Here is a 22,500-nt window from a genome sequence, read left to right on the forward strand (position 1 = left end):
AGGAGGAGGGAGAAAGGAGGAGGAGGGAGAAAGGAGGAGGAGGGAGAAAGGAGGAGGAGGGGGAAAGGAGGAGGAGGGGGAAGAGGAGAAGAAGGAAGAGGTAATGCCAGCAAGAACAATAACGATAAAAAAGTATCAAGCATCAACTAATTATAAAATAGATAAACAAACGTATTGGCATATATATTATATATATAATTATATATATAACTATATACATTACATATATTATATATATAATTATATATATTACATATATATAATTATATACATTATATATATAAAATTATATGTATTATATATATAATTACACATATTACATATATATAATTATATATATAATATTTATATAATTATATATATAATTATATATATAATATTTATATAATTATATATATTATATATATTAAACATATATATATTATATATATAATCATATATATATTATATATATTATTATTTATATAATTATATATTATATATATATAATATATATAATTATATATATATATAATATATATATATAAAACCATTTTAAGAATGACGAAAGATGATTAAATATTATAAAGATATATTAACGTCATTACTGTAAGAATTTACTAATGATAAAATGAGCTCTTGTATTTTACCGGAAACAGACAATTATTAAATGTCATTTCACACATATTATTTCTGTATCGTTCTTTTAATTATATATACATTTTTTTGGACAATTTTACTCAATTGTTTCCTGATGTCATGCATTATCATAGTGTTTTAATGAGTCTCATTGTCTACGTCATGCTGGTGACCTTAATTACCCGAGACTCTTTTCCCCAAAGAAAGTTTAAAAGACAAAGATTTAGTTTTTGTTCAGTTCACATCTTTATTATGTATCTCCTCATGTCTATATACATTTACATATTATTATACAATGTTCTCAATGAAAAAAAAAAAAAAAAAAAAAAAAAAAAACATATATACACACTCCTATGTACAAACTCAAATTAATGACGTGACATAATTGTGTCTGTTAATTGGCGTGTGTTAGTTATAGCGAGAGCGAGGCGAGAGCAACCCTCTATCATGTGGCGCCAACTATACACACTGTCTGGCTTTGTATGTGTTTGTCTGAGGCAATGCAGGACGAAAGGGTAGGGCAAGGAGGACAGTAGAAGGATGAGTGTGTGTGTGTGTGTGTGTGTGTGTGTGTGTGTGTGTGTGTGTGTGTGTGTGTGTGTGTGTGTGTGTGTGTGTGTGTGTGTGTGTGCGTGCGTGTGAGTGTGCGAGTGAGTGAGTGAGTGAGTGAGTGAGTGAGTGAGTGAGTGAGCGAGTGAGTGAGTGAGCGAGTGAGTGAGTGAGTGAGTGAGTGAGTGAGTGAGTGAGTGAGTGAGTGAGTGAGTGAGTGAGTGAGTGAGTGAGCGAGTGAGCGAGCGAGCGAGCGAGTGAGTGAGTGAGTGAGTGAGTGAGTGAGTGAGTGAGTGAGTGAGTGAGTGCGTGCGTGCGTGCGTGAGTGCGTGAGTAGGTGCGTGCGTGCGTGAGTGTGGTGTGCGTGTATACAGAATTACACCTTCACATGGATATGTTATTAATAATCATCCACCATATACTACTTTATTCATCCCGGCCTCTGTATAATCTCCTAACGACTACTTTCACGGAACTAATATAAACGTTTATAAAACATTTCCTTAGTGAAGTTCTTTGTTTTTCTTAAAATTTTACTAGCATACAAACTCAAAGACTTCCAATGATAATCAAGCCTTGACACTCCACTCTCTCTGTCTGTCATTCAAACAGTTCAGGGCATGATATGGTGGTATTTGGGAAAGGAACTCCACCTATCCTATTTTTACTCTTTGTCGGTATAAATAAATTACAGCAATATACAGAAAAGAGACATAAGACAGTTTACACCTTGGCAACTAACCAGATAAACAGAAGACAGATAATATATGTTATACATGTATATAAGATATATCACACAGGTTGTTTATGCCTCTCCCTTTTACACATGCCTTTTGCCTTCATTAACCGAGTGATGTGGGAACAAGCCTTTTCACCAATGTACAGAAGGGTCATATTCCAGGAGGAGAGAATCCAATTTACTTGAAAACCGACCAGAGGTAACCGCTCTTTGAGTCCCTTAAATAGCGCATGACTTGCGATCTGTACTTACCAAGTGTGGGGATGACATCCGGAGCGGTGAGAGAGGCGCTGCTTGTGGGCGTGGGTGTGGGCGTGGCTTCTTGTGGCGTGGGCGAGACCGCAGTAAAGGCGGCGCTGTCGTGCCGGGCCTCGCTCACGTCGGCGGGCCTCCCTCCTACCCCCGAGTAACCGGCCGGACTCTCATCGCCGCCCGCCGAAGAAGGGTGCTCCTGCGGGCGGGGCGAGGGCGGACCGGGGGCGGGGGGCGGCGCCGGGCTCTCCTGCCACTGACGCTGCTCCTCGCGCTCCGTCTCGGGTGAAGGTGGGAGGCCGTCGGCTAAAAAAGGCTGATGCTGGACGTTGTGGTTCTGTTGGTGTGTCGGGGACTGGATCCTGCTGGGCGGGTTCGGTTTCCTGAACCGCTCTTCAGCCTCGTCCCACTCGTATCCCTCAAGGCATGTGAGGCCCCTTCGAGTTCTCTCGAGGGTCTCCGAGTGTTGACCGCCATGCCCTCGGTAATGGTTCGGGCCCACACGGCCCTCGCGGTAGTCAACTGTGTATTCATCCAGCTTATGTTGATGCAGTCGCTGGCTGTTGTGGTCTTCCATGCTCGGCTGGTGGTTTGGCACACTCAGCCTGGCTGGAGGACGGTTTTCGGTGCTCCCTCCGTCGCCGGGTCTACGGGGGCGTCCTTCATCCAGAGTCTCCAAGGAACGGGTGTGCCTCAATGAAGCACGGCGAAGCTGTTCCCGCCACTGACTGTCGTCTTCCCATTCTTGGCTCTCCTGAAAAGCCATCTGGTCATGACTTAGAGGGCTGCGTGGTTGATGGGGACTCCTGGGTTCATGGAAGCTTATTCGACTCGCAGTGCTCTCCCTGCTCACCAGACTATCACGGCTGCCAATCTGGTACGGAGGCAAGGGTGATATTGGCAAGGGAGAAGTAGCGTAAGGGGAGGTTGCTCCTGGTGGCACACTGCCACTACTATGCAAGCTACTGACAGACGCACGTTGACTTGTGAGCTGGGAGAAGGCACCTCTATGTGGTGCAGTCACAAGATGTGGTGGTGGAGGGGATACACTTGATCCCAAGGAACTTCCTTGACTCGTTCTCAAGGGTGCTGATGTGGCAATCTGTGGAACACCTGGTTTGGCACAACCTGCATTGTGTTGCATTGGACCATTGAAAGACTGAGAATTTTCTGGAGGTGGTGGCAAGGTATTACTTGCTCCACTTGCAAAAGGCCGAGCTGGTTCGTCTAATAGTCCCTCTAATGACCTTGTTCTACGGTGGCCCATTTGAGGACCAGCTGAAAGAGAGTCCATTTTCACTGAAAGACCATAAGGAAACACATTCTTAGCATCAAGCTCTGGGTCTGGGGTATAAGCACGACGCTTCATTTTACGAAGTGTGTCAGAATCATACACATTACGTTCATCTGGAGATGTTACAGTTTTTCCTTCAAGAAACTCAACTGAAGTTCTCAGTTCATGAGCCAGACTGTGGTTTTGTGTCAATCTTTCACGTCTCTGTTCAAAGTCTGAAGCACTGGTGATCTGATTTACTTTACGCCCTATATCCTGCCTTTTATTAGCTTCAAGATCGCGCTGATTATTGAGCTGGTAGGACCTTGATCTTGGAGTGCCTACCATCCCATCAGATAGTGCTGCACCTTCATCACGAATCACATCAGAGTAATAATAGGGCGCAGAGCGAGGGCTGGATTCACTTCCTACGGACACATTGGAAGCAGCTCTCAAGTGTATAGGAGCCACATTGCCACCACCCAGAGAAAGGACACTAGCTGTAGGGCTCACTAATCCTCGAGAAGAAGCCTCTGATGATGTGCGTTGGTGACTGACACTCAATTGTGCAACAGGACTGTGAACCCCACGAAGTGCATCGATCATAGGAGACCCTGTCGGTTCTGCATTCGAAGAGATCAGCTGACTTGGGTTCTTTTTCAGCAATGATGTCCTTGGTGCAGGGACATTCTGGTATGTGGAAAGCTCCTTTCTGTCAGCATACGGGTCAGGAGACTTTGGTCGTGATCCAGTTGAGTTTGACCTCTCTCTTTCTAGCTGACTGCAGGCCTTTGAGTTAGGAGGTATATTACAATACTCTCTGCCTACTGCAGGACCCTGAAGGTTGTTCAAACTGGGACGAGCATTATGTTGGAAGCCTTCATTCACATAAGGATTCTCTATCTTCCCAGATGAAAACGAAGTGTCCAAGTTGCTCTGGAAAGACATGTTGTGATCCAAAGCTGACTTTGGCCTGGCAGACGGTTCATGCTTCTCTCCAGGAAGTAAAATATCTTCCGCACACTGTGGGAAAGGTTTCCGTCTCTCTCTCTGGATATTCTTTTCTGCTCCAGACATTGTACAATCTTCTGGATATGCAGCTGATGCAGGATACCTATCCTCTGACCTTAGAATGAAACTATCATCATCATGAAGACTTTCTAGAGTCTCTTCAAATACTGGCCTTCTCTTCAGTTTATCGGAGTGAAGACTGGAGGAAGATTCTGACTTTTCAAACATCCTTTTTTCCTTGCCAATAGATGATCTTGAAGTATTTAGATCTTCTCTGAGGCTGCTCTGACTGACCCTGAGTGATCTTGAAGAAGTCAGGGCATTTCGGAGATGTGGAGGTGGATCAGGGGTTTCTAGATTCTCAAAATCAAAATTCTTGGCCTTTGGTCCTCCAGTTTCCAGTTCGTCCATTGGTGGTGGACTAAGAGGTATGGGTGGAGGAGGAACAAGATCAGAATCTGAGGAATCTTGAGCATCAGGATCACTTGACGGTTCAGCTCCACTCAAGTAGTATGAAGCTGGACGGAAAGTATCTGACAGGCTGAAACGAGGGTTGCGTGGGGGTTCCAAACTATCAAGGTCTTTGGAGGCTTCGTCATCTGCATCAGATGAGACATTAGACTGAGGCTTTGTGTCAATCTTACTAAGGGAGGAGTTAAGAGCTGTGTCTGATGGATATTTCCTCTCAGAATTATGCTGTAGTTTTAGTTCATCTGGTTTCTCTGGAATCTGGGGTTTTTCGTCTACTGGATGTTCATCCTTTTCAGAATTTGGAACTTCCATGTAGATTGCTTCATAGTGAGACTGTCCCTTGTATATGTACTCATAATGCTGGGGCTCATCTTTATCCCCAATTTCGTAATACCTAGGACTCTCAGGAGTAAATGTTTGGTCACCAGTCAATTTACTGAGATCAAGTCGAGGAGGAAGACTTGCATTACCTAGGGTGTTATTGGAAGCTGTGTCTCCACTCATTTCAATGTAAGTATGTTCTTCATATTCCGTTTTTGCAAAGGCATCAGGGTATACAGGCTCTGGAGTAGGCAAATGCTTACTGCTCAGACTACTGCAAGAACTTGCTGGAGCAAGAATACCTGATCCATGGCTTGGCTTTTTAGGTGGGCTCATTGGTAAGTAGTTCTCCTCTATATAAGGATCTGGTCGAGGTAGAGGGCTCTGAATTCCACTTGTTGGGCAAATAGGAGGTGGTGGAGCATCCTCCTCTGGTGGCTTGTCCAGGTCTATTACAATAGACGTGTCATGCTCAGAGGGAGGATAAAGCAATCTACTTTGCTCACTGTTCAATGTGGTGTCCATCCAACTTGCCTCTTCACCTCCGCTGTCACTATCCTCCTGCACCTTCAAGGATTCTTGAATAGATTCTGCTAAACTTAGTCTCAGATAGGCTGGGGCCATAACTACATCCATATCTCCTCCTAATGTTGGCTTCTTTGGTGGCCTTGGAGGAGGAACAATAGGAGCAATCTCCTCCTTCTTGTCATCTGCCGACTTCCTCAGGTCTGCAAGAACTGATGTCGTGGGTGACACTGGTGTCTTCTCTGGTAATGCATTGTACTGGTCATCACAGGGGCCCTCATCACTTGAACTCTCGTTGGACAGCATTTCTGAATCACTGTGGAACTTCTTCCTTGATACATCCTGACTCATACTGACCCTCTCCATGTGTTCTATGCTCCTCTCTTCGAAATTCTTCAGGAGAGCCTTCACAGATCTAGGCTGTACTGGTTTCTTCATCAAAGGAGGTTTAACAGGATTCATTGGTTTATGATGCTGTTTGTTAGTCTCAGGCTTAGAATCATCATCAAACAAAAACTTCCTGATGTTGGTTCTGCTAAGCCTTGAATCCATGATATCCTGAGGGCTTCTCAGTTCTCTGTACTCTAAACTTGAAGGCTCTGGACTCGAAACATACCTGAGATTTGCCACACCTTCTTCCATGGTTGCAGCAGCAATAACCTCATCTCTCCTCTTATAATCAGATATGTTCTTGACTTGCGCCTCTTGAGCTGTCACCATAGTGGATTCCGAGGTGGCAAACTCAGCTTTCAGGGGTGATACAAGAGCTTCTGAACTTCTGACTTGAGACACAGGTTTCAAGGGTTCCTTCAGGGGTTCTCTTAGGTTTCTTGAAGGCTGCTCATTGAAGCCTGAGTTGTTCATTTGATTATCTATTTGTGTCTTTGATTCACTATATTTTAAGGGTTTAATGCGTGATTCCTCACTATGATTGATATGATTTTCTTTGGCATCAACGTTGCTTGTAAATTTCTTTATCCTATCTTGCACCAAATTCATCTGACTCTGAGTCTGTTGATGAGTTTCTTGCACCATTTTTGGACTTTCTAAACATGGCAAAACTGGGGTTGACTTTTTCAGTGAATTGGACATATTTCTAAAATTCTCCTGGGGTGATGATTCACAGTTCTTATCAGGAGTAATGTATTCATAACTGTATTCCTTCACGACCTTGGATTCATCCACTTTCGATTTCAGATCTGGTCCCATTGGCCTTCCCACCCAAGACCTGTCAAACTTTTCAGGACTCCACGTTTCCGGCCTTCTACCAGTGCGATCAAACCCCCTTCTTCTTACAACACTTGAACACTCAGGGCTACTCTCTAAACTATCTGGTTTCCACAGGGACCCACCATGAGGATTTCTGTTCTCCTCACGTCTGAGGGGCATTTCTGCACGCAAAGTATCATAACCACTGTCTGAATATTTGCCAGTGGAAGTGGTATCATCTTGAAAGCCAGTCCCTCTTTGAGAAATGTGGGAGTTCAGACTATCTCCTTTGTGAGCAATGTGGGAGTCATAGGAGGGATAACCTGTTGTACTATCATAGCTCTGGAAGTCTTTGCCATCCCTTCCATGCAGACTGTGGTGCGAATTCTTGTTCATGTCCACAGAGGACCTTCTTTGCTCATTTTCAAAGGATATATTGTTCACCTGATGGTACTTACTTTGTGACGAAGTTTTAGAATCATATGAAGTGTTCAGATCTCTTTGTGAAACATTAATCACAGAGGCACTGGTATTCTTGTCATCGTCAAATTTATGATCGTTTATTGCTGGCATTTGAACATCTGATACATAATAGGGATCTCTTGTTGCATAAAAGCGGTCACTGTAAACATAACTCTGTTCAAAATTCCTAGACACATTGGGGTTTTGTTCATTTTCTAGATGCTGTGGCTCAAACCTTCTCACTTCATCATAGCCTTCATGCTGTTCAATGAACACAGGTTCAGCACGTTGGCTCACTGTTCTCTCACTGCAAACATTTTCTACATCTGAGGCATTGTTTATGCCTCTGAATTTATTTAAATATTTTGGATCACACGATTCACTCACAACATTTATATTCACATAATCAGGCGACGAAGTAGGTGTCGCGTGCACTGGCTGCTGTACAAAACTGTCACTCATAAGCTCATTCCTATTTTCATCCCGGAAATCTCTGGAAACGTCCAACATTTCCTCAGGACTGCATTTTTCCGGCCAGGCTGGATATTTGCCTTCCGGCGTGGTGCCTGCCCTTCGTCCATCCCGACTCAACTCGGCACTGCTTCTCCTCGAGTTGCGTCGAGTCCTTTTGCGAGTCTCACGCTCCTCCAGCAGATCTGTAGGGCCATATCTTGATCAGCCAAGCAAAACTGGCATGAGAGTTAGTCTTCTTTGTTAGTAGATCTTCAAGCCACTAGGAGTCATGTTATTTTCCACTCCATACCAATAGGGAAGAGCAACTAAAGTCACTGCTAAGACAGTTCTTGCATGCAGGTTCAAATAATGTCAAAATGCTGACCACAACTTCCAGCAGGCAGAAAGTTAGTCAGCCAGAGACAGCCTTTTTGAATAAGCGCACACAAAAGAATCGCTTTCAGCCATGCTATGGCCAAACAAAAACTTGTCTCAGGTGAAGATTCCAACCCAAGAAAATACCAAGCAAGGTTTAAACATGCCAGTTTCAATTCCTAACAGAGTAGCTACAATTTGTTTTTAGTTCTGATAAAGTCCATAATAACCACAAAGTTTACAGCTTATGGACTATGAAATCATTATATTACTTCAACTGTTAGTTTATAGAAAATAAGTATTTACAAATACCATATCATAATATATCACTGTAAACACTGTCTCTTTACTTCTACACATAAGACCACATCACCAGTAACATGCATATTTTTTCCGGGTCATAAGCGCCAAAGCGGGACACCAAAGTAACTCACTTTATCTCGCTCTGGGTTAATCACCGTTTACAGATGAGAGCATCGCGCTGTTAGGGCTACAGTATCAGAATGTCAGTAAAGGATAAGAATCAACAAGGAAGGTGTGATCTGCCAGATACACACTTTCCATTTCAAACAGAGATAGGCTACAATACAGATACAGTACCAAATACCACCAAGTGCCCTTAAGCAACCATTCAAATGTATTCAAATTGGGTAGTATCCTACTAAAATGTGTTAGTAAAGCGATAGTTGAAAATTTAGATTTCCAAAAGATACATCATTATATCTCACATTCAAACTCATTCACTGAATTACAGTATCACACCATGAAATAATGTTCACATCATCAAAAGGGGAAAGCAATATCACCACTGGTTTGTTTTACGCATCAAAAATACTTGGTTATCTCTTTCATCTTTATAAATGAAGAACATGGAGCAAAACTTACCTTCTTCATCCGATGAGTAGCTGTTATATCTCGAGGCGGAGGCTGACCTTCTCGAGTCTCCTCCACTGACATGCCTGGTCCTGGAGTTCTCCCTTCGGCCTTCCCTCCTTCTACTGGTTCCACTATCAGAGCTCTGGTGGGAGGAGCTCCCCTGAGGGGCCGGCCTCTCCCCAGGGCCTCGACCAGATACACACATGGGACTCTGATTCACATGGCCCTGACTCATTGGACTGGCACTCACGTACTCCTGAGGCACAGAACAGTCACTAGGTACCTGACCTGGTTGACTACCTGACCCGTGGTGCAGTGCAGCTGATCCATTGGGTGAGAAGCCGTGGGGCTTTCCTGGCACAGACCCCGAAGGCGGAACTTGTCCCAGGGTCCTCCCAGGAGACTGGCTCTGGCCATGTCCGTGACTCTGGACACTTTTTGATCTGGCTTCCTGAGTTGCAAGCTCATTTAGGACCTGCAGAGATAGTCATATTATTAATACATGGAATTTGACATTTGCACTACAATTATATTGACAAAATAACTACAGGTAGTCATAAAAAATCATGGAATCCCTGAATTTTAACATTTAATTATAAATCAAAGATCTTAATTCCCTGTATACCCACATATTTCGATGATAATCATCATCATCATCATCAATCATTACCATCATCATGATAATGACAATAATAATTTCATGATGATGATATAGCAGCAAAAATAATAGGCCCCTTCAAAAAAAATCACAAAGAGGAAAAATACTATGGTTGCACACATTTCATACCAGAGATAAATTCATCCGCACAAAAATCAGTAATATGATCTAGATAATGAATGATCAGAGTACTAAAAATAAGCCTCAAAGCCACCTCAGACATGTGTAAAGTTCAAAATTGGATACAGTGATTATCCTCATTACTCGCTTATACTTGTATTTGCTTATACTTATTTTATTACTTTTATTTATCTTAATACACATTTGTACTTATACTATCTCATGCATATTTTAGTACTGCATATTTCATATTTCGGAACCAACAGTTACTCACTTGCTGCCTATAAGCTTCGCTATTTGTTCGAGGCTGTGGCGTTGCAGTTGCATCTTGGCGAGGGGAGGTCTTCCGTGTTAAGGGTGACTGTAACATCCTCTGTTTCCACTCCAGTAGCCTTTTCATTGATTCCTCTCTCTGTGAAAAAACAAGGGCATTAAAAGTATGATAGAGTTTATTTGTTCTATTATCATTATGATATGATAAAAAAGTAACAAGTTATGCAAAAGTGGGCTGAGAACGAAATGAAAAGAATCAATAGTATTTTCCTCTGCCTGATATTCAAAAAGAGAACTTCGCTTGTTCGATCTGTACTTCTTTTACTTTTGTGATGGTGTTAGCAGTGTTGAACCAACTAATATGGGCTAAACAACATGGTAAATTCTTATACTCTTTTTTCTATACAATAAAATTCGCTTTTTTCTTGGTCCCAAAGCTATTGTTTCCATACCTGTTGCATCTTTTTGGTGTCTCCATCCGACCCATCATCAGGCAATGAGGTGTTCATCATATCATCCTGCAGTTTGTGTCGTGGCAGCCTTGCAGACGCCGATCTCATGAAGCTGTTGTTGGCGCTGCCACTGGGAGAGGCACTGTTCTGATAGCTGCCTGGGGGGGTAGGCACACTGTTGAACGTCGTGTTGGGTGACGTGTCCGATCTGTTGTGAGGATCCTCGTGATTGTGTTGTCTGTGCGCTTCGGGTGTCATCCCTTGACGCGGATCTTGCCTCGGCTCCGCTCGCATGTGTCCTGGTCTGGATTCGAGTCTTGGGTCTGGTCTGAGGTCATGCCTCGAGTCCTGTCTCAGGTCGGGCCTCACATCGGGCCGAGGATCCTGACTCAGGTCCTGTCTCGAGGCTGGCCTGCTGTCTCCAACCATGCCATGCCGCAGACTGTTCGTGGTGCCCGGTGCCATGCCCGAGGGTTTGTGTGGCGTGTACAGATCAGGCGTGGCGGCCCCGGCTGGTGGCACACGCTGAGGGACACCGTGGGGGCTGTGCAGATGGTGATGGTCACCGACAGGGCTCTCACCTTTCCCCGCTGCCGAGAATCTCGACGTGGGTCTGCTGTGCATGTGCGTGTGGTACAACGACGACTGCCGCATCTTTTGAGCATAATTCTCTTCCGACCAGTGATCCAGGTCGCTCTGACCCACGGACGACTTGGGCCGAATTTCGTTGGGTCTCGGGAGGTCCCCGCCGCTGCCGCGTCGGTAGGACCACATGTCGTTGTTGCCGTGCCGCCGGTCGTACTCCAGGAAGTCTGCGCTGTGCGGGCGCGGTGGTCCCTGTGGTCGGTGGCGGTGGTGTGGGTCCGGGTGTGATACCCGGGGGAGCGTGTCCTCCTGGCCGCGGAAGGTGGCCCTCATGGGGTCGGCCAGCTGCAGCTCCTCGGATAGTCTCGTCCCACCGCTTCTAGACGAGGCGAACGAGTCTCTCTGCTCGGGCTTCCGGATGGGACTCTGCGCTAGGGAGCTGGAGCCATTGCTGTCGCCATACACGTCCTCGTAGTCCCCGCGTGCGCCGCCCGACGTCACTCCGTACGCGTCGGGAGTCCTTCGCTCGGCGGAAGGAGGGTGGAAGTGCAGTCCTCGGGCGTCGGGCGAGCGCGAGTCCGCGGCGCCGTTGCCGCCACCATGGTCCGTGTAGATGCGCGGGTCTCTCTCGTCCCTTTCGGGCGACCGCTCCGGAGAGGTGCTGTAGTCCCTTGAGGAGTTCAGCCGCTTGGGCTTGGGTGGGGCGTTGGCGTAGAGGGGCTGTCGCTCGCCGGACCGCAGGATCAGGGACGAATCGCACGAGGTGTTCAGGCGGTCGCCCTGCAAACGGGACGATTCGCTTGCCTGCAACAAAGAAAATCACTGAGAACAACGCAATGCTGTTAAAACATTTCCTGAAAGCTCCTATCATTTTCACAACAGACAACACTGGTGATACACAACAACAAACAGGCAAATATAAAGAAATGATCAGCAAAGACACGGTCACGTAGCACGACCTTTAGCACACAAAACCAATTCAAATACCAACCTCGTCCAGAGACCGGCCGTCTGGGGACCGGTACCTCCTCGACCTGTAGCCGTGGAAGCCGGAGTCGCTCTCGTCGGCCGAGGGCGAGGCCGTCGACGCCAAAGACGAGACCGAAGGGCGCTCACTCCGCCGCGCGCTGCTTCCGCTGCTCCACTTCTCTTCCAGGCTGGAAAGAGTTTGGGATTTTGAGATTTTTGGAATTTTCACATTTTGAATTTTGGTATCTTGATTTTTTTTTAATTTTCTGATTTCTGAATCTTTGGATTTTTTTTACTTTTTTTAGATTAATATATTGTTAGATTAGATTTTTTGTTGAATGGAATTTCGTGATACTTATTTTGGATTTAAGTAATTTGATTCATTCCCTCTGAGGCTGAAAAGATATGTAATCGAGGCTGCAAGGAATGGTTCAGGGTTAATGTTAAGGTTTCTTTCATTATAATTACTTCTTTGTAAATTCAGTATTTGTATGTGATTGGATACATAATATACACATAAGAGAGAGAGAGAGAGAGAGAGAGAGAGAGAGAGAGAGAGAGAGAGAGAGAGAGAGAGAGAGAGAGAGAGAGAGAGAGAGAGAGAATAAAGACGAAAAGAAAAACAGGGAGAGTGAAAGAGAGCAAAAAGCACGGAAAACGTGATGTGCTGCGTAAACTAGGCATGAACATGTATCACCCGAAAGGAATATGTGCATTTGTAAAGCGTCATAAACCTTCATGTTTTTAACGTATAACGAGCCAGAAATATCGGCCATTAAAAAACTCAGCCCCTCCCTCCGCCAACAGGTTTGCCCAACGCAAGCATGGGACTGCATGCACGCTTCCTTATATGTAGAATGAGCCGACGATGGGACAACCTCAAGTTTTATTTGGAAAAAAAAAATAGTTTCCGACTTGACTCCTCCTACTTCTTCAGTAAAAGTTAAAACAACGACCCCACAACGGCAACTAAATTATGTAAAGAAGCATACATACATGACGTTTGTTCATGTCATATCTCAAGTTACGTTATCGAAGTGTTTCTCTTCACGTCGAAAAGATCATTCTATTATGTCTAGTTCGGCAATGACTCTTGGATCCGCCATGATGAGCGTATGTATCTAAATTTTCCATTCTTATATCATGAGTCTTATTCTTGATTACTTTTGTTATGCCTGCATCTTGCATCCGTAATGATTATCTAACGTATCTATTTTCTCCGTTTGCTAACAAGAAAGTTTTTTCATTAAATTTATTAGATGTCTAGTTTAGCACCGACTCTTGAATCCGTTATGATAATTATACATCTATTTTTTCTATTCTTATAATATGAAAGTCTTTATTTTCATTAACAACGAATAAATATACACCTTCCATCAGGAATAAGAACGTAAAAAAAGGAGAATTCAAAGCCACCAGTTCAATGATCGCGCACAGAAATCAACTTGTTTGTACCGTAACGTTCTCACGCGACAACACACCAACGCAGGGAGGCGTGTTCACCGATCAACAGGCGTCCTAATAATAATAAACGAGATACCACAACGAGTGTCCAGTTTCAACACAACCCCACACGCCCTACGCCCTGTCCTCATTTCTTACCATTACCTCATACCCTCATACATTCACACCCTCATTGTCCTTTCCCGCTCCAGTCTCACCTTGACCCTCACCCTCATACCCTCACCCTCATACCCTCACACCTCACTCTCCCTCCTCCCTCCCCCCACCATCACCCCCTTTACCTCCCGCCCTCACAAAACGACCCCTACCACTTTCCCCCTCCAACATTCCCCTCCTCCCTTCTCCACACCCCCTCACCTCCAATCACCCCCCCCCCCCCTCCTTCAAGGTGCCCGGACAACCTAAGGTCAAGAGCAGTTCATTTCTTATGTTATCATTTTACTCCTTTTATCCTTTACTGTTATTTTTTTTTTTTTTTTTTGATAATTTTTTTTTTTTTTTTTTTGGGGGGGGGCGATTCAATGACCGAACTTCGTTTACAAAAGAAACAAAAAAGATGAATATTGCAAAAAGGGGAAGAGAAAATCAAAACGTGTATATCAAATCATTTGCGAATCAAACTGAATTATGTCCCATTCAGACCTATGCCATATGTAGGCCTATGTCTATCACATGTAGGCCGATGTCAAACACATGTAGGCCGATGTCTATCACATGAACGCCTGTGTCACATGTAGGCCTATATGTCATATAAAGGCCCATGTCTATCACATGTAGGCTATGTTAAATCGTTCGAAAGATTCGTTCATTGAAATGCAATTCATAATCATGTCTTAATGCCAATCCTTTATTAATTTAAAAAGCTGATTAATTAGGTGGAAATTATCCCCTGTCATTGAACCTTCGTAATTTTTATGTCACCTAACATATATTAAAGTTTATTGACTTTATTCTTTATAAACATTGTATATATACATATAAATGTATATACAAATATATACATATACATATTTATACATATATATACATATTTATACACACATATATATCATATATATATATATATATATATATATATATATATATATATATATATATATCTCAAAGATTTCCAAGTACACAAAAGAAATCGTGTTTTTTGAGATTATTAGAAAGATCAACACCAAAAAAAACATCAACAATAACAACCTTAACAATAATAAAAGTAAAATATGCTAATATTAGTACTAACAATGAATGATAATAATAATGACAGCAATAACAAAATAACAACAACAACAATATTAATATTGATGATGATGATGGATGATGGATGATGGATGATGGATGATGGATGATGGTGATGATGATGATGATGATGATGATGATGATGATGATGATGATGATGATGATGATGATGATGATGATGATGATGATGATGATGATGATGATGATGATGATGATGATTACAATTACAATACAACAATAATAGCATCAAGAAAATAAAAATAAAAATAAAAATAAAAATAAAAATAAAAATAGTAAAATCAACAAAATAGACGCGAATGAACCACAATAGCACAAACAATAAAAAAAACACTGACATGACATAATCAACAATAACAATTTTTCCAAAATGGAGGTTGCAAAGAATAAAAAAAAAGAAAAAAAAAACACAACAGGTAACACTAACCCCCTCCCTCCACCCCCTCCACACTTAACCCCTTTTCACCTCACGCGAACACTGATACGTTTTCGTTACGGTGAAGAAAAACAGCTTTTTTTCCCTTTACAATTCCTTAATTATCTGCCTCATTAACCTTGTCATAATTCCCCAAAGAAGAAGAAAAAAGACTACAGAGTAAAAAAAATATATATATAGGCCAAGCATCTTATCATCGGAAGTTATTATCGTAATCAAGTTTGATCGATAAACCAAGATAAAACGATAAAAAGGTGATCCATGTGGACTGTTTCCCTGTGATCCCCACTCCAACTGTCTATATGTCTGTCTATGTGTCTCTCAGTCTGTTAGTCAGTCTCTCTGTGAGTCTGTTCATCAGTCTCTCTGTAAGTCTGTTCGTCAGTCTCTCTGTAAGTCTGTTCGTCAGTCTCTCTGTAAGTCTGTTCGTCAGTCTCTCTGTAAGTCTGTTCGTCAGTCTCTCTGTAAGTCTGTTCGTCAGTCTCTCTGTAAGTCTGTTCGTCAGTCTCTCTGTGAGTCTGTTCGTCAGTCTCTCTGTGAGTCTGTTCGTCAGTCTCTCTGTGAGTCTGTTCGTCAGTCTCTCTGTGAGTCTGTTCGTCAGTCTCTCTGTAAGTCTGTTCGTCAGTCTCTCTGTAAGTCTGTTCGTCAGTCTCTCTGTAAGTCTGTTCGTCAGTCTCTCTGTAAGTCTGTTCGTCAGTCTCTCTGTAAGTCTGTTCGTCAGTCTCTCTGTAAGTCTGTTCGTCAGTCTCTCTGTAAGTCTGTTCGTCAGTCTCTCTGTAAGTCTGTTCGTCAGTCTCTCTGTAAGTCTGTTCGTCAGTCTCTCTGTAAGTCTGTTCGTCAGTCTCTCTGTAAGTCTGTTCGTCAGTCTCTCTGTGAGTCTGTTCGTCAGTCTCTCTGTGAGTCTGTTCGTCAGTCTCTCTGTGAGTCTGTTCGTCAGTCTCTCTGTGAGTCTGTTCGTCAGTCTCTCTGTGAGTCTGTTCGTCAGTCTCTCTGTAAGTCTGTTCGTCAGTCTCTCTGTAAGTCTGTTCGTCAGTCTCTCTGTAAGTCTGTTCGTCAGTCTCTCTGTAAGTCTGTTCGTCAGTCTCTCTGTAAGTCTGTTCGTCAGTCTCTCTGTAAGTCTGTTCGTCAGTCTCTCTGTGAGTCTGTTCGTCAGTCTCTCTGTAAGTCTGTTCGTCAGTCGCTCTGTCTAAGTGTCTCTGTCAGTCTGTTCGTCAGTCTGGTCTTCTGTGTCTGTGTCTGCTTAACCGTCTGTCTCACACCAGCACAACACACACTGACCTTTCACGAATTTAAAAACAAAACTCACCTAAGTGTTCGTGTGCTCTGCCAACCGCTCCCAAGGACAGCCAAATGTATTTATTTTGATGTCAAAAAAAGAAGAAAAAAAAACGGGGCATCGGTTTATCATGCGCGAACTCTTGCCCGCATGCCCGATGCTCGATAACTTCTTGAAACAATTACACAGAGGGAGAAGGAGCAGGCCGAGACTGCCGCCAAAATATCTCGCATGCCAATTATTTTCTCAGGTTGAAGCTTCTCGCCACAACAACAACTCTGACACTTGAATCGCAACCTCGCCACAACCAATCCTCACTTCTTACGATCTGACAAAACGTTTCTTTCATGGAGAATCACTTAAAAAAAACGAATGTATCTGCATTATGTCAGAGGAGTAGTTTCCTTTCAGAGTCAAGGGCAAAGCTTTCCTGTTACCAACTAGTCGAATAAACGGCGCCGCTTCGATTCCTGCACTCTGAAGAGAAGGGGGAGAGGGCTCGCTGTATCTCGCTGTAATGTCGTTTCCTCCCCAAGCTGTATCGCCGCTGGTCGGAAATGAATACCTCCTTAAGATCGGAGTCCCAGAGGCCACTTCGGTGGTGATGAGGTTCCGACCGGAAATTCCTTGAGGTGGCATCGACGGACAAGCTAAGCTTCTGCAGCGTACAACCTCACCCGGATCTCTTCTATGAATGAAGTACACGCTCGCCGTCCAGGCCTTTGTACACAAACACTGGCGCACTTGTCCCCCCAGGCCTGCCTCTCTCCCTCTCTATGTTCTATGTACCCCCCCCCCCCTCTCTCTCTCTCTCTCTCTCTCTCTCTCTCTCTCTCTCTCTCTCTCTCTCTCTCTCTCTCTCTCTCTCTCTCTCTCTCTCTCTCTCTCTCTCTCTCTCTCTCGCGCGCGCGCGCGCGCGCAACTGTCACTTGCTCATGTCACCCCCACCTTATCTTGAATCAATTACCCGGCTGTTATCTTATCACAGACAATATTTATTGCGCCGCATCTCTGCAAAAAATCGAAATCCGGTAATTTGAAATTCCAACTGCCGTGCACCATCAATAACCAGCTCTCCCTCCGCGTCCAAATGTTCAACACCAACACGACCCAACACGCGGCAGGCACAGCAACACACACACAGACGCGCGCACAAGCTCACTGCCCTCCACTCGCCGCCGTCAACGCCACTTTAACACTCCCGCCGGCCTAGCACCTTGTTATTTATCGTCCGTGCGCATCCCGTTCGTCATTCGGGAACCGGTCAAAGCAAAGCAAAGCAAACAAAACACATTGCAAGGTACGCGTGTTTACGAGCCCCACTAGCACCGAGGGCGTCCGGGCTCTTACTGCGAGCGAACGTTCCTCGAGAGTCTGGGCGGGCGCGGGGGCGGAGGGGAGGTGAGGGGGAACGGGGTTGATGGAGAGGGGAAGGGATGGGCGGGAGCGGGGAAGGGGTGGACGGGGACGGGTAAGAGGTCGGGTGGGGAGGGGGCAAGGGGCAGAGAGAGGCAGGTGGGCAGGGGGGGGGGGCAGAGGGGAGGAGTGTGTGACCCACTGTGACGAGAACCCGCGTGATAAGCTGATATCGCCCGTCATAAACTGAAATCTTATCCCCGTATCAAACGCTGATAACATTTATTGTGATCGCGGTAAGTGGTCTGTCTGTCTGTGTTCACGGAAGCAGTATTTCGTGCCGCGTTTATTTACGAACAAAGAGGAAACGTAACTTCCTTTACACGTTGCAAAACAAAGCAAATCTCTCGATAGTGGTATTTTCCCCGAGCCCCTTAAAAGGCACAAAACATCTAACCTTCTTCCCCTTATCAAATGGCCTCAAAACGCATCCACAAGTTTATCTATTAATCATCAAGAGTGAAAAAAGGCAAAGTAAGGTCTTTGTGATCCTGCTTAAACGAGTGAAACCTACAAGACAATCCCATCGGGGTTAAAAGTGGGTTATGATGAAGTTCAAGTTACAACGTTAGTTGAGGCACCCGCTTTTCTCTTCCTGTCTGAGTTGCCGGTTGCAATTTTTACCACCCGAAATACGGCACAATCAATCTAATAACTCCTAACAAAACTAATAAAAACAATATTCGCATAAAAAACAACAACAATAAACATCGAATGTCCGTGCAACTATTTAAGATGCCAATCGTATGGTGACGTGACTTGTTTGCCAGTCATCACCTTCGGAAGAAAAAACGATGAGATGACACTACACCACAGCCTCCGGGCCCGACTCCACGCCTCCTGGAGTCATGACACCCCAGCCCGTCTTTATTTTCCTCACATGCCGGGAAATGTCGAAGCAGTCTGCAGCTTCAAAGACGAGGGTCAAGACAACGGAATTATTTTTGTGGGTATAGTATAGGCGAAGGCGAAGGTGAAGGTGAAGGTGAAGGTGAAGGTGAAGGTGAAGATGACGAAGATGAAGCTGGAGAGGGAGTGGGAAAGAAAGAGGAAGAGGAGCAGAAAAAAGATAGTAGTGAAGAGGAAAACGAAGATGAGAGATAAAGAGGAAAGAGAAGGAAGGGAGATGGGGAGTTAGAGGGAGCGCGATGATGAGAGATGAGAGATGAGAGAGAGAGAGAGAGAGAGAGAGAGAGAGAGAGTGAGTGAGTGAGTGAGTGAGTGAGTGAGTGAGTGAGTGAGTGAGTGAGTGAGTGAGAGAGAGAGAGGAAAAACGGACGGAGGAGGGAATCACACCCACAAAACCTCAACCTTGCCCCCCCCCTCCCCGCCCACCATCGCAGCACAGGAAACGTAGACGGGAACGTTAAAACCAACCTTCCCCCCCACCCCCAACCCCTTCCCCCCACCCCAACCCCTTCCCAGCCACCCACATTCTCTCTCGCCCGCAATCTCAGCCGCAATCAGGAGAGGAAGCCGTTATCAACAGCTTTTTGATAACTGCGGCAAATGACCATCTCTCAGCAACAAATTAACAAAAGTACAATGCAATAAATTCGTATTTTAACCCTAGTAGTATGCAGCTTAGGATAGCAACGATAGTCTTCCTATCTTCCTCCATTCATCTCTTCTTTCTTTTTTACCTTTTATTTTCTTTATTGTTTCTACACTTTCATTTTCCTTGTTCTTTCTACACTTCTCTTTTTTTTCAGTGAGACGCAAGAACTTTCATAACATATCAAATCATCATAACTTGTTATCAGATTAACTCTTATTTTCAAAATCAATGTCAAAATTGTCTCTGTGCGGAGACTTCAATGCGGTCCAAGAAAGTGATCCGGGAATATTTGTGTGTGTGTGTGTGTGTGTGTGTGTGTGTGTGTGTGTGTGTGTGTGTGTGTGTGTGTGTGTGTGTGTAGGTGTGTGTGTGTGTGTAGGTGTGTGTGTGTGTGTGTAGGTGTATGTGTGTAGGTGTATGTGTGTGTGTGTAGGTGTGTGTGTGTAGGTGTGTGTGTGTGTAGGTGTGAGTGTGTATGTATGTGTGTGTGTGTGTGTGTGTGTGTGTGTGTAGGTGTGTGTGTGTGTAGGTGTGTGTGTGTGTGTAGGTGTGTGTGTGTGTGAAGGTGTGTGTGTGTAGGTGTGTGTGTGTAGGTGTGTAGGTGTGTGTGTGTAGGTGTGTGTGTAGGTGTGTGTGTAGGTGTGTGTGTGTAGGTGTGTGTGTGTAGTTGTGTGTGTGTAGGTGTGTGTGTGTAGGTGTGTAGGCGTGTGGGTGTGGGTGTGGGTGTAGGTGTGTAGGTGTGTGTGTGTAGGTGTGTGTGTGTGTGTGTAGGTGTGTGTGTGTGTGTGTAGGTGTGTGTGTGTGTAGGTGTGTGTGTGTGTGTAGGTGTGTGTGTGTGTGTAGGTGCGTGTGTGTGTAGGTGTGTGTGTGTGTAGGTGTGTGTGTGTAGGTGTGTGTGTGTGTGTATTTGTGTGTGTGTGTGTATGTAGGTGTGTGTGTGTGTGTAGGTGTGTGTGTGTGTGTGTGTAGGTGTGTGTGTGTGTGTGTGTGTAGGTGTGTGTGTGTGTGTAGGTGTGTGTGTGTGTGTAGGTGTGTGTGTGTGTAGGTGTGTGTGTGTGTGTGTGTGTGTGTGTGTTTAGGTGTGTGTGTGTAGGTGTGTGTGTGTGTAGGTGTGTGTGTGTGTAGGTGTGTGTGTGTGTAGGTGTGTGGGTGTGTAGGTGTGTGGGTGTGTGTGTGTGTGGGTGTGTGTGTGTGTGTAGGTGTGTGTGTGTGTGTAGGTGTGTGTGTGTGTGTAGGTGTGTGTGTGTGTAGGTGTGTGTGTGTGTAGGTGTGTGTGTGTGTAGGTGTGTGTGTGTGTAGGTGTGTGTGTGTGTAGGTGTGTGTGTGTAGGTGTGTGTGTGTGTAGGTGTGTGTGTGTGTGTAGGTGTGTGTGTGTGTAGGTGTGTGTGTGTGTAGGTGTGTGTGTGTAGGTGTGTGTGTGTAGGTGTGTGTGTAGGTGTGTGTGTAGGTGTGTGTGTGTGTGTGTGTGTGTGTGTGTGTGTGTGTGTGTGTGTGTGTGTGTGTGTGTGTGTGTGTGTGTGTGTGCGTGCGTGCGTGCGCGCGCGCGCCTGCCTGCCTGCCTGCCTGCCTGCCTGCCTGCCTGCCTGCCTGCCTGCCTGCCCGCCTGCCTGCCCGCCTGCCTGCCCGCCTGCCCGCCTGCATGTCTGCCTCCCTGCATGTCTGCCTCCCTGCCCGCCGCCCCACTCAGCCGTCCCCGTTTCCCAATATGTTCCGATGAATTCGTTCCTTTCATTGACACCCGAGCACTGCCGCTTTGCCTGCCACACCTGTTGGCCGCAAGGACGTGAATCTACTTTCAAAACCGTTCCTTTTAATTCCATCTAGTTCAAGAACACGGATTTTTCACGGCAGCCCACAAGTGACACCGATCATGTCAAATCACTTTCAGCGAGTGGAAAGCTTTAGTGTGTGTTAGTGTTAGTGTTTGTGTTTGTGTTTGTGTTTGTGTGTGTTTGTGTGTGTGTGTGTGTGTGTGTGTGTGTGTGTGTGTGTGTGTGTGTGTGTGTGTGTGTGTGTGTGTGTGTGTGTGTGTGTGTGTATGTATGTATGTATGTATGTATGTATGTATGTATGTATGTATGTATGATTGGATGGATGGATGGATGGATGGATGGATGGATGGATGGATGGATGGATGGATGGATGGATGGATGGATGGATGGATGGATGGATGGATGGATGGATGGATTATGCATGCATGTGTGTATTATGTATGTGTGCACGCAAGCATTTATGTATTATGTAAGCAAGCATATATGTATGCATGTATGCATATATGTATATATACATGAATAAACATAAAGATTACATCAACGTAGGTCCTCAAAAAATCCAAATTCCCACGTCAACAACCCCCCCCTCCCACCCAGCCCAAAGGAAAGGCGTCCCCACCTGGTGTCCTTCTGCAGGATGGAGGCGAGGGACAGGGCGTTCATCCACTGAGCCATCTGGTCCTTGGTTTCCGCCGCGAAGTAGTAGGTGCGCATGTTCTGGTGCTCGGCCTTGAATGCATGCTTGCGGTACACGCGGTCCTCGGAGTCCACGGGGCTGATCTTGAACGAGGGCAGAGGCAGCGACCCCAGCACCTTATCCTCGTCCGGACCTGGAGAAGGGAGAGAAAGCTGGGAGTTAGATGGCGAAGGCTTATGGAAGAGGATGTCGGGGAATTTCACATCTGTATCTGAGGTGGGTACACACGCGCGTGCATTCACGTACACGTACACACATACGCAAATCATCATCATAATCATTTTCATCGTCAATATTAATGTTTTCGACACTGGGATGTCAATGATGTTGGATCTACGAATCGGACATGCGACAAACCAAATATCTTTAAAAAGACGATTCGGTTCTGAGGGAGAAGAGGGGAGAAGGTAGAGGGAAACAATCAAAATATGATTCAAAAGAAACT

At 44.9% G+C, this 22,500-nt stretch overlaps 1 protein-coding gene across 1 annotated transcript in view; it reads right to left on the bottom strand.

The window, feature by feature from the left end:
* Positions 1 to 1,431: 1,431 nt before the first annotated feature.
* The window catches only part of LOC125030498, a 54,764-nt gene continuing 33,695 nt past the window's right edge, over positions 1,432 to 22,500 (bottom strand). Inside the window, exons 5-10 of the mRNA XM_047620548.1 lie at positions 21,978 to 22,188; positions 12,214 to 12,379; positions 10,638 to 12,026; positions 10,187 to 10,324; positions 9,144 to 9,609; positions 1,432 to 8,086 (exon numbers count right to left, since the gene is read on the bottom strand). Of these exons, the coding sequence (XP_047476504.1) occupies positions 2,085 to 8,086; positions 9,144 to 9,609; positions 10,187 to 10,324; positions 10,638 to 12,026; positions 12,214 to 12,379; positions 21,978 to 22,188 (8,372 nt within the window). The 3' untranslated portion in view covers positions 1,432 to 2,084. The remainder of the gene's footprint in view (positions 8,087 to 9,143; positions 9,610 to 10,186; positions 10,325 to 10,637; positions 12,027 to 12,213; positions 12,380 to 21,977; positions 22,189 to 22,500) is intronic.

This window comes from Penaeus chinensis, chromosome 11, assembly GCF_019202785.1.
Source record: "Penaeus chinensis breed Huanghai No. 1 chromosome 11, ASM1920278v2, whole genome shotgun sequence".
In the NCBI taxonomy this organism is placed as follows: Eukaryota; Metazoa; Arthropoda; class Malacostraca; order Decapoda; family Penaeidae; genus Penaeus; species Penaeus chinensis.